Here is a 12959-nt window from a genome sequence, read left to right as displayed (position 1 = left end):
TGCATTAAATTAATTTCCCACTTGGATGTCATGATACTTCAATCCCAATCACAAAACCATAATTACTTCCATTTCTCCCAAGCTCAAAAATCTTTCAATGTCAACCGTGCCACAAGAATTGACTGAGGGACAGCTGGATGGCGCAGTGCACAGAGCACCAGCCTTAGAATCAGGAGGACTTGAATTCAAATCTAGTGCCAAACACTTAACACTTACTTGCTGTGTGACCCTGAGCAAATCACTTAACCCCAACTGCCTCACCCAAAAATAAAGAAATGAAACACCCTCCCCCCCCAAAAAAAAGAATCAATTCGAGAATTGAGTTGGTTTCACAGAACTAATGAATCACATTTATAAACTCTTTATTTTCAAATAAAACTTAAATAGGTGATCTCACAATTAACTAAATTTATAAATCTGAATGAATAGTAAACTAAGATTTCTTTAAATTGTAATTTCTTAGATGAACTTAAAATGGGATTTGATTTGCAAAACTTTGTTTTACCCTGGATGATTAAAGATGAGATTGATTGTGTAAAATGGGGGTAAAAGCTGTTTTCGAAAAACTACAAATCAGAACACGATAGCTGTCTTTGAGGATTTAAAGAACTACTTGTACATTTCAGAACTCTGACATTTCTCTTAAATCAAAATTCTTTCCTCTGTGCTCCTAGATCAATACCCCTCATTGGACCATGTTTCACTCATTAGAGTTCTGACCCTATTAGCACCAAATCAGTCCTCCACTATGCTCCATTCTTGAATCCTCTGCCTCTTTTCTCCTTTTGTCCATCACTTAGTCAAACCCCAAACCTAAGTAAACCCTCTTTTTCTCCATTCCTAGCTTCATAATGTTAACATGTACTGAAATACCCAATGGGTCCATTACCAATTTAGGTAATCTAATTTTAACTGAATACTCATCACTATATATTTAAATTAGGGGTTCTTAACCTGGAGAGGGAGTATTAACTGTATTTTGACAGAACTGGTTTTTTTGGTAACTACACACACACACACACACGCGCGCGCGCACGTGCTTGCTTTTTATGCATTTAAAACTACAATTCAGAGAAGGCAGCCATTGGCAGCATCAGCCTGCCAAAGGAATCCATGGCACAAAGAGAGGTACAAACTCCTACTTTAAATCCTCTCTTCTTTCCCAGACTAACTCTACCATGCTCCTTCCAGTCCCTACTCTAAGCTGCATCTTCTCAAAGCCCCTGTACCACACCTTCTTCTCCATGTCCACCTAAATAACTTGAACTCCTCATTTATTGAGGAAAGGCCATCCTCTACAAACTCCTTCTCCCTTCTTCCACATTTCTAGTCCCTCCTAAGATTCTCTATGTTCTCTTCCTGTGCTCCAGAGTTTATGGAAGACAAGGCTGCCCTACTTGTGATTTGTGACCTAGAACCCATTCCCTGTAGGCCATTGATTGCAGCCTCATCTCTACGAGTTCATTCCCCAACTAGCATGCCCAGGGATCTGGAGGCTACAAAATACCTTCACAGATCCTATATTGCTATCAAGTGATTACCCTTAAACAGTCACACTTTCCAAGTGTTATCCAGGCCTCCATCCGCTCACTTCCAGGACCTTCTTCAGTCACTGCCAAGGTTATCAAGGAGTTCTTTGCTTCTTAATTCTATACTTTGCTGAGTCCTGATCCTATTTCTTAACACAGTCCAGGAAGGGGATACCATTCTTCCATGAATAACTGAGGCATAAAGTAATATTTTCATCAAAGAGGGCAAGCAAAGTGCCATGTGAGATTCAAAGAGGAGAGAGGTCATTACTGATGCGGGGAATAGGAGTGAAACGAAGAAAGGTGGCAGGCAGGAAGCAGAAGGCAAAACACTCCACACACAGAGGCCAGGTCAAGTAAAAAAAAAAAAACAGGCCAAAACAAAGAACCGCATATTTCAACATGGCTCAACTACATTGTCCATGGAAGAAAGGAGTTTGTGTTCAGGCTGGAGAAGGGCTAGAGTGGCTCCAGACTGTGAAATACTTTGAAGGACAGGCCAAGGAACTTAGATTTTACTTGATAGACAATAGACTACAATAGGTAGCCACTACTGGTCTGAGACATAAGTACAGTTGCTTATAAAATGGCAGAGTTGTGAGAAAGATTTGGTATGTGCAAGAGCAGAAAGGAAGCAGCTCTCTCCCTTGGCAGTCTCACCCTTTGATTAGGCTGAGTGAAAGAATAAGGTCAAAGATTACTTTATAGTAGTAGGAACTGGGACCTAGAATTCAGGTGTAGAGGTCAGATGAAAGACAGTCTGGCAAAGCAGCCAAAGCTCTGGACTCAGAATAAGGGACATATGGCTTTGAAGTCCACCTCTGATCCTTGCCAGCTGTGCAACCATTGGCAGGTCAATTAACCTAAGAGTCATCTTCCTCCTATATAAAAAGGGAACAATAATACCCACAGAGCCTAACTTCATAAGGCTATTGTGAGACCACAATAAGATAATTTATGTAATTATGATTGGCAAGGAATATGGCTTCCTCTCCTTCTGAGAAGGAAGAAAAGAAGGGAAGGAAAAGTAAGAACCCAAAAGGCTTGGGAAGAAGGGAGGAAGGCTGTTTTAAGTGCATATGTTAAATAGCTTTCATGCTTGTCAGTATAGCAGTAGGTCAAGGTCATTTGCTAGTGGCAGGGATGGATAGGTGAGATGAGAGCTTAAGGGACCAAGAAGAATTACTTGGTCAAAAAGTAAGGAATCAAAGAGTTGCTTTGCAGCAGTTGGGGATACACTCATTCCATCCTGTGCAGCCACATTTATATGTGTTAGGGCTGGGGGAAAGAATACAATACAAGTTTTTGTTATTCAATCATTCCAGTCCAATTCAACTTTTCATAACACCATTTGGGATTTCTTGGCAGAAATACTGGAATGGTTTGCCATTTCCATCTCCAGCTCATTTTATAGATGAGGAAATGGAGGTAAATCGGATTAAGTGATATGCCACAGCTAGTAAATGTTTAAGGCTAGATTTGAACTCTGATTTCCTTACTCCAGGTTCAGCATTCTATTCACTATGGCACCTAACTGCCCTTTATAATAAAGTATTCAGCAGCAGACCTCTAAAAGGTGAGGTTTTAGGTAATGTGTACCATATAAAGGACAGAATGGCACTGTGGAGAGAGAGTTGACCCAGGACCGAGAAGAACCAGGTTCAAATACCAGCTTTGATATATATAGGCCATAAGACCCTAAATAAGTCATAAACACTGATAACTCTGCTCTAGACCAATCTCTAAAATTCTTGAAGGCAATGACTCTTAATAGTAAAGGAAGTTTCCTTATATAGGAAAGAAAACAAGCAATTATTAAGCACTTGTGGGTGTTCCCTACAGCAATGAAATCATAAGTACAGTTCTTAATCCTATATAAAGTCAATCAAATTCTCTTTCTCTAACATGGGACTGAAAGCAGTGGGTTTTTAAAAATCATTCTCTAAATATTCTGTTTACTAATTTCTTTTTGTTCTTCTTGTAACATTAATTTCATTGCAATTCATTTAATATGCACATCATGTTAATACAAATATCAAACAAGTAATTGTCACTTTTTTCATACCAATACAAAGGAGCTTACCTTCCTTCTGACTGTCAAAAACGACGACAGAAACATTACTTGATGGATTTTTGGGTTTTGCAACATAGAATATGTCACTAGCAGACTGCAAAGAAGGATAAATGGATGGCAACTCCTTCAGGCTGATGTTGACAGGCAAGGCGGGGTCAAGTATGAGCATGGGTACTTTGATGCAGTGTGTTAGCAAACATTCTAACTGCTTCTCACTAGAAAGAAATACCAGTATTATCATTAATAACTTTGAAAAACCAATCTGGCAGTAAAAATTATAGTAATATCATTATTTGTAATGACACTGAAAAGTCAGGATGTTTTAATAGACAAGCATTTCTATCAAGAACAAAAATACAAGAAAATAAAGACAACTAAGGTTACTAGTTATCTATGTGAATTAACATTTTAAAAAAATAATTCTTAAATATTTATTCACTTTAAGCTGTCAAAGAAATTAATCATTCACATTCTTATAGCATGGTTTATAAATTTTATTAGAAAAAACAAAAACACACAAACAAAAACCATGTGTGGGTTTTTTATCTACATTATTATCTACAACTATGTGCAAGTTAGCCCCATTTTGCAGATGTGGAATCTGAGGTTGTGAGAGACCAATCCCCTGCTCACAGATACAATGCCAGAGTACATGAAACTCTCAGTCTCATCAGAGCAAGGCCTCCTATTTCCCAAAAGGTTTCCTTGGCCTCTCCAGAATCCTTACTTATTCATCCCAACTCTTACCTATCCTTCCCTCCTCCAAAAAGTCATTGGTCATGATGTGACCAAATCCAATACAATAGTGTCAGCTTGACAACTGTCAGATTTCAGGACTTGAAACCTTTGTTTGTTTTTGCTCAAATACAGACTAATGTATAAAAATCATAACTAATATATAGTAATAAAATTAGTTTTCACTGAATAAGAGTTGAAAAACAAAAGTAATGTTTACCTTTTCTTTGTGGGTTCTGTGGAGTTCTTCCCAAGAATTTCTCTAAATAAAAACAATAAAATTAAGATCACCATAGAATAAAAACACATGGATGAAGATGTTCAACTGGTGTCAGGAAAAGAATGGTAAGAAATAGAATGTCTGATGAGCCAATTAATTATTATTAATGATAACAAAAGGTATTCCACCACCCCTTATGTCAGTCAGCAAGCCATTATTGAGCACTTACTATCAGGCAAATGCTAGATAACAACAAAAAAAGCATAGTCCCTGCTCTCAGGAAGAAATCTTGATTTTATTATTCGTTTTGGCTCTTTGTGGTTTAGGTATCAGTACCATATTTGTATCATAGAAGAAATTTGGCAAGACTCCTTCACCTATTTTTCCAAATAGTTTACATAGTAATGAAATTAATTATTCTTTAAATGTTTAGTAGGATTCACTTGTAAATCCATATGGCCCTGGAGATTTTTTCTTAGGGAATTCATTGATGGCTGTTCGATTTCTTTTTCCAAAATGGGATTATGTAAGTAATTTATTTTCTGTTAATCTGGGCAATTTTATTTTTGTAAATATTCATTCATTTCAATTAAATTGTCAGATTTGTTGGCATATAGCTGGGCAAAATAGCTCCTACTTAATGATTTAATTTCTTCTTCAGTGGTGATGAGCTCATCCTTTTCATTTTTGATGATGGCAATTTGATTTTTTTCTTTCTTTTTTCTACTCAAATTAGCCAAAGTTTTAGCTATTTTGTTAGTTTTTCATAATACCAACTCAAATTTTATTAATTAGTTCAATAGTCTTATTTCAATTTTATTAATCTCTCCTTTGATTTTCAGAATTTTTAATTTAGTATTTAATTGAGGGCTTTTAATTTGTTCTTTTTCTAATGTTTTTAGTTGTACACCCAATTCACTGATTTCTTTCTCTATTTTATTCACATAACTATTTAGATATATAAAATATCCCCTAAAAACTTGTTTGGCTGTATCCCATAGGTTTAAATATGTTGTCTCATCATTGCCATTCTTTTGGATGAAATTATTATTTCTATGATTTGTTGTTCAACCCACTCATTCTTTAGAATTAGATTATTTAATTTTAATTGCTTCTTAGTTTATCTTTCCCTGGCCCCTTGTTTAATGTAATTTTTATTGCATCATGACCTGAAAAGGAAGTACTTTATTTTTGTCTTTCTGCATCTGATTGTGAGGTTTTCATACCCTAATATATGGTGTAGGTGCCAATTTTTGTGTAGGAGCCATGTACTACTTTTAAAAAAGGTATATTTCTTTCTATCCCTATTCAATTTTGTGCTGGTCGTCTTAAAGCTCAGCCTGTCCAGATGCTGACAAGAGACTTTTGGGGAGGATGGAGAAGGGAGCTCCGGCCTTACCTCATTGCTTTCTGCTCTTCTTCCATCTGTTCTCTCACCTGCCGCAGTTCTTTAAGCAGTTCAACATCAGTGCCATTTACCCAGGTATAAACCACATCAATGGGCATGGGCAAACAGAGCCTGAAGGAGAAAGGTCCATACAACATTGGAGATTGAATTTTCCACATGGATTACAACAAAACTTCAAAAAAGAGTTTGAAACACCAACTTATAAAAGCCACATTATCATGTTTCTTCTCTAAGTGTCTGCTGGGAAGCAATGAATTCCATTTGTAAAGTACCAAATATACACATTTTCCAAAACAATGAAATTTCTTTGCTCTTTCCCTAGTTTGATTTAAATCAATCTGAAACACCAAAAAGTGAAGTTTTTAACCAATATGTGTGGGATTAGTATCCTGAGGCCATCGATTTATGCCTCAATTTGGGAGTTACATACAACAAATGCATCTATCTCCAAAGCATTCAATCATTTTTGGAAAAAAAAAAAAAAAAAAAAAGATAAATGGGAGAGGATAACTTTCCCTTTATACAAAAAAAAATTCATAATATAGTCATTAAACAGTCAGCTATCCAATGCTTTTAAAATTATTCAATTCATGATCAACTGATTTAAAGCACTACAAGCAAGATACAGATCCTTCGCTAAGGAAGCTTGCAGGTCCTTGAGGACAACATTAATGAAGAAAGAAAAACGGATATTAGCAAAATAATTATTTGAATGTTTATGGGCTCTTCTAAAACCCTTAACAAGTTTTGAAGTTGAATATGCCACCTTTAAAATTCTATGAATGCTTTTCCATTTTTCAGTTGAATCTTTTTTTTTTTTTTTTTCATAAATAGTGGAAATCTGTTTTCTAAATTATCACAATGCTGATAAATCAGCAGGTTCTCTGGTCTGCTTCTGAATTATTATAAAAATGTAGTTCGTACATTTAGAAAATACTGTAAGTATTGATGTAAAATACTGAATTAGGATCTAGAGCAGAGACTACTTCAGCTTTCTTGGGTCAAGAACCTCTTGGGAAGTAATTTATTTGGGTGAAGCCTTTAGATAGATACTTAGAGTCATGTTTTAAATGCATACGATAGAATACACAAGATTACAAAAAAATAAAATTATATTAAAATAAAGACGTAATTGTTTTTCCTTCTCCAAGTTCATGGACCTCCAGAAATAGAGGTTAAGAGGGGAAAACCTTTTATCTAGAGGAAGATCCAGTGGATATACACTCCCATAGAGGATTTATGGAAGGACATGGACTAAAATTACAGAATCAATCAATTAACAAGATTTATTAAATACTCTGCACAGTGACGGGAGGATGCTCTATAATGTACTAGACAAAATATAGGTAAAAATGGAACAAAGGCCATGCAAGAGTTATACAACTAAAAGCTAATCACACTATTGTAGAGCCCTGAGAGATGACCAATTTCCTGGCAACTATGGCATAAAAAGAAAACACTGGCATACAAAGTATTCATTCTCTGATGAAAGAGAAGGGAGAGATAAATTTTTTCTCATGATCCTCTCTTTCCTCCATGACTTCTCAAGATTGGGATTTTTTTTGCCCATGTCCTCACATAAATTCTGCAAAGATCTTTCCATGATTGAAGGCTTTCTCAGAGGTTTTTTTCTTTTTTCTAACCCTTCATTCCGGTATTCCCTCACTCAGACTACTCATCTGTTAAGCCTTGTTATTGCCATATAACCAACCAATCCACTTCTTTCTCTGATCCCCTATTTCCTGGATATTATTTATGTCTCTTCTTGCAAGTAAATTATCTCTGAGATATGCTGTGTTTTACACATATTCACCAGGTGTCTCTCTGCTGTCTTGTAAGTTGTTAATAGTCCCAAGTCTTCAAATACTGGGGTATTTATTCTATGATTCATAATCACATGGTATTCCACATAGGAAAATTTAACAGAAAATGTCAAGACTAAAACCTCAGATTTCTCAATTCCCAGTCCAAGAGCTTTCCACATGAAATGGATAAAGAAATGGTCAGGGGACTTTTTGGGCCAGCATGGATTAATTAAGAAAGATGTTGTTCCAGACAAACCTCATTTTTCTTTATTTAGGATTGAGTGGTACATCAGGGAAAGACTTTAGGATGGTATACCCAGCAAAGGATGTGACAAAATGCTGAGTTTAGTACTTTTCCATATGAGTTTTCAATTAAACAGGGTTGTTAGAATCAAGCCTGGAGATGGACAAATATAGTCCCGACTTTTTTGAAAATGGAAAACGGGAAAAAATGCTAGAGGGCAGCAAACTGAGTTTTGCAACATAATATTAAAAGGATGACTGAGAAGAATTTAGTATGAGAGGCTGTGAATAGTAAATGCATAACTTCTTCAAGAACAGGTCAGGCTAAATTAACCACAAATAACTTATTGAGTAGGCTGGCCAATCACAGAAAGGCTGACACCTTCCACCTGGATTTTTTCACTTAACACTGGAGTTTCATGCTATCCTTACAGACAAGATTAAAAGACATGGGTTAAAGAAGACAATGCAGATACGTAGATCTGGAACCAAAAAATGGTCATTATGAAACTAATATCAGCTGGAGGATGGTCTACAGTATATCCCAAGCATCTCTCCTTGAGTGCAAAAACTGTTTTCTTATGTTTCTTTGTATTCTTAATGTTTAGCACTGTGTCAGGCACATAATAGACACTTAACAAATGCTTGTTGATTTGCAGAAACCAAAGCTCAAAGAGATTAAATGATTTGGTTGAGTTTATATTAATTTTAACATCAGCCTTTGAAATAATTTGTTTCTTTTAAAAAAAAAAAAATCACCAAAGTTTGATGTGAAAGCTACGTGTAAAAAGATGTTTTCACATATTTGCTCTTAAAGATTATTTCTAAAAACACAAAACATCAATTCTTCTACTTAGAATAAACAGTAATAAGTATCCATCTGTTAACACTAAGGTTCTTGGAAGAGGATGGGGAAGAGCACAATCAGACCACATATCACGGGATAGCGTGTCCAGAATATAGGCAAGAGGGCGTCAGTTCTGCTGTCCTCTCCGCCAGTCAGATGATCTCAGAGTTCTAGGATCAGTTACTGTGCCCTCCATGTTAAAAAGAACATGTGGACAAAGCGGAGCTGGTGACTAAGAGGGTAAAAGGCCTAGAGATCACATCTATCATTCCCACAGGAAAAGGCCCTGCTGATGCTTTAGTCTCACAAAGTACTGGGGAAAATGACACCCCACTATGGAGATCTTCAAGGACCTGAAGCCTGTCATTTGAAAGGGGGTTCTGCCTTGTCCTGCTTTGCTCTAAGAGGCAGCACCAGGAACACTGGGTAACAACTGTAAGGGAATTCTCTAACAATGGCCTGGCCATGGGGCTTCAGAGGCAGGAAATGCCCTCTACTAAGAAGCAGCTCCAGGGAGTGGAGAGTCACCTTGCTGGAGAAGATGAGTCCCTCAACTAACATCAGTCAATACATATCAAAGACGGGATTTGAACTCAGGTCTTTCTGAGCAAAGCCAGCTTTTTTCCACACCACACTATTGTTTCTCAACATAATGGAGATGTTAATAGTAGAACAGGCTGACAGGTTAGGCGGTGGGTTTCCTGTCACTGGACATCTCTCAAATAGAAGCTAGATAATAACTTGGGGAGGCTGTAGGGGAGCTTCAGGGAGGGGCTGGCAAACAAACCATGAGGGCTCCTTTTTCAAGACTGTATTTCATTCCCTTGCAAAAGAAGCTATGCCTTTTATGGCCTAGCACAAGCACAAATTCTAAATCCCTGAGCCTAGCACAGTTCTGGCAGGCAAAAGATCCTAGTAATCAATCCCAAACAGATGATCAGTAATCACTCCCAAAGAATGGTACTTATAACCTTTAGAATTCTGGGAGGAAGCTAAATCTTAACACCATAGACAGCCCAACCTGGTCTAATCCCATAAATACTTGATTATTACTATTGTGAAATATTCCCTAGTGCAAATTTTAACCTTCCTAGAAGTTTCAACTGCTTACTTTTAAGTATGGGGTTACCTCAGTGCAAATTTTAACCTTCCTAAAAGTTTCAACTGTTTACTTTTAAGTATGGGGTTACCTAATCTCATTCAACTTTTTCTGCTCCAAGTTTTGGAATAAGAGCTCTTTATCTTCACCTGAAAGAAATCCTTAAGGCTGCACTGAAAGATTCCTTCATGATGCTCTTATCATGTGCTTGATAAAAACCAAAAAAATCAGTATTCCCATATATTTATCCAATTATTTCTGGTCAGAGAGCCATTAAATCCTATCAATTGTCTTCATGTGGTTTAGTGATCTAGGATGGAGAGTGTTAATCTCTGGTTTTCACCTTCCACTGAGCCATGGAATCAAAGACTCCAGCCCGATTTTACACATAAATGAGTAAAACTGTTTTTGAAACCAAAGCCTCCAAGCAAAATATTTTGATTGAGGCCACCTAAATAGTTGCCAACAGAACCAGATTAATTTTAACATTAGCCTAAGTAAAATGCAAAGATGATAAATCTGATGGTTAAAAAAAACATAAGCTTGACATGAAAACCAGATCGTGTGAAAAGTTATTTTGATATATTGGGTTATAAAATGAAAACACAATTTGTCCAGCTAAGGAGACTCATGCCAAATATTAGCTCTTCTAGGACAGATAAAGAGCATCCGAGTCATTTTCTTGCACCCACTACAATCACATGACTTCCTCAAGGTCAGTGAGTCAGTTGGCAGTTTCTCTAAGATTAGACTCTGGCTTTTCTATCTGAGGCTTTGTTCCAACCACTAAAACCACTGTTTCAGTTTCCAGATAGGTAGACTATTAGAAACAAAGCATGTCTCAGAGATGGCATCTACATCATCTGTGACTCAGGCTTGATCATTATCCAATGTCAGAAGGCATTAAAATTAATTTTTTGTTAAAACAAAGATTTTTCTAAAAGATCTTAGAAAAATTGTAACAGAATACTGCGGAACTTAAAATCACAGAGCTCAAGAGACATTCCATTTTACAAATGAGGAAGGCATGGTGACAATGGGCTACCTACCAGTGGTACATTCAAATTCAACAAGCTTTCAAAGCCTATGTGAAGGCCTCCTGTCTTCCTTGGCAATCTGGCTTCCAACTGCATTATCACACAAAAGGAACTGCTCTTAGCACAGTGGCCAAGGATCTTTTAAAGTGCCAAATCTAAGGGTTTTTCTCCATCTTCACCCCACTCAAGGGCAACCCTCTGTTCCAGGATACTTTCTTCCCATCTTTCTGGCCAATCCACAGATCCCATGTAGGCTTACTAACCAGGATACACTCCCTGACTGTGAGTATTGGCCAAGGTTCTATACTAGATCCTCCTTCTCTCTCCCTCCACACTCTCCCTCAGCAATCTATGATACGCCCATACAGGCAGGTGACTCACAAATATACACAGCCAGTACTGTCTCTCTCCTGAGCTTCAGATCCACATCACCAACAGACTATAGGACATTTCAAACTGGACAGCCCAGAGATATCTCAAAATCTGAACTTCCCTTTCTCTTCCAGACATCTCTATTTCTCCCCCGGATACCACCCTCCTATTTTTCAGATTCATTATCACAAGCATTAGCTAAGGTCATTGCAGCTCACCCCTTCATTCCAATCACCCTGCTACCACTGTAGCTCAGGTACTTGTCACCCAGGTGATTCAAGGGCCTCCTATCTGGTCTTTTTTCCTCAGGTTCCTCCCACTGCCCAGTAGCCTACAGAAAGCTTCAGTAAGGTTTCCTTACTGCTGATCTGACCACACGACCTCCCTGCTCCAACAGTCCCCTCTGTCCTCTCAGGTTAGGGTGCAGAGTCAGTTACAATCTGGCCCCAATCCATCATGCTAGTCTCACTGGAAAGTACTTCTTCCTCCATGTCCCCATCACTCTTTGGCCCCCCAAACTGGTTTCTTCTCTACTTCTGACATCTCCATTTCTGCTTCCACAGCTTTGCCCTGGTTGTCCTCCCTCCTTGCTTCTCCTTTGGAGGATCCCTTCCTTACTTCCTGCCCAGCTCCAGCAAAACCTCTGTCTGAGGCTCAGATTTAGGGGCAATGTTGCTCTATGAAAACCACAGAGACAGTAAACAAGGCCACTGTGATGGTGTCAGGGCTTGCACCTGCACCTCAGTCTCTGAAAGCCCAGGCTGATCTCCACAGTGCCGCCCATCCTTTCCTAATACCAGCTCAAGCTTACATAGCATAGGGACAGATAAATAATGAGAATGTAAGGGGTGTGTGTGTGTGTGTGTGTGTGTGTGTGTGTGTGTTGAGAGGGGGGAGGGAGGGAAAGAAAAGGAGGGAGGAAGAGGAAGGAGAGGAAGAAAGGACTGAGTGAGAAGTATAAGATTTAAGGAAGATAAAGATTGCTCTCACTTGGGGTATTAACAAAAACCATTAAGGAGGAAGCAGCACCCAAATCACAGACAGTTCAGTTCTAGACATCAACACAGTTGAGAAAGGATAAGCTAATCTATGAACAAATATATTCAGTAGCTTGACTAGAATTAGAAAGAGAACTGGAAATTATGCCAAATGAAGAGATGATCATAAAGAGACAAGAATGGGCATGGTGGGATATATGTCAGCTGCCTTTAAATATGTGACAAGCTATAATGGAGGGAGTCAGAGTCAGCCTGGCAAGTCTCAGAGAGTAGAATGAGGGGCAATGGGACGAAGCTACAGATAAGCAGATTTAAGATTTCTCCCCCCAAAACATCCAGAAGCCTTAAAAAAAAAAAAAAAAAAAAAAAAAAAAAAGAGCCCAGAGACACAGAGGCAGGCAAACAAGGTAAAAAGTTTAGTGAAGAAGATAAAAGCTTTGGTCACATTGAGTCTGAGGATTTAGGAGAGCTAGATTTCAGAATTCCCAACAAGAGGTTGAAAAAGTATTCTAAATTTTTTACTTAAAAGAATTTAATATGTAAATGTCATTCTTTTCATTTTTCAATTTTTATTCAAATTAGCTACTCAAAT

At 37.7% G+C, this 12959-nt stretch overlaps 1 protein-coding gene across 2 annotated transcripts in view; it reads right to left on the bottom strand.

Annotated features, from left to right (window-relative positions):
* GNPTAB (N-acetylglucosamine-1-phosphate transferase subunits alpha and beta) overlaps positions 1 to 12959 on the bottom strand; it is a 91685-nt gene that overhangs the window by 54387 nt on the left and 24339 nt on the right. For both annotated transcript variants that reach the window (XM_031939555.1, XM_031939556.1), the window contains 3 exons: positions 5958 to 6077; positions 4559 to 4600; positions 3613 to 3818 (listed from right to left, as the gene is read on the bottom strand). In XM_031939555.1, the coding sequence (XP_031795415.1) occupies positions 3613 to 3818; positions 4559 to 4600; positions 5958 to 6077 (368 nt within the window). The remainder of the gene's footprint in view (positions 1 to 3612; positions 3819 to 4558; positions 4601 to 5957; positions 6078 to 12959) is intronic.

Source organism: Sarcophilus harrisii, chromosome 5 (genome assembly GCF_902635505.1).
Source record: "Sarcophilus harrisii chromosome 5, mSarHar1.11, whole genome shotgun sequence".
Classification (NCBI taxonomy): Eukaryota; Metazoa; Chordata; class Mammalia; order Dasyuromorphia; family Dasyuridae; genus Sarcophilus; species Sarcophilus harrisii.
The sequence above is the reverse complement of the archived record's forward strand: the minus strand, read 5'-3'. Positions and strand labels throughout refer to the sequence as shown.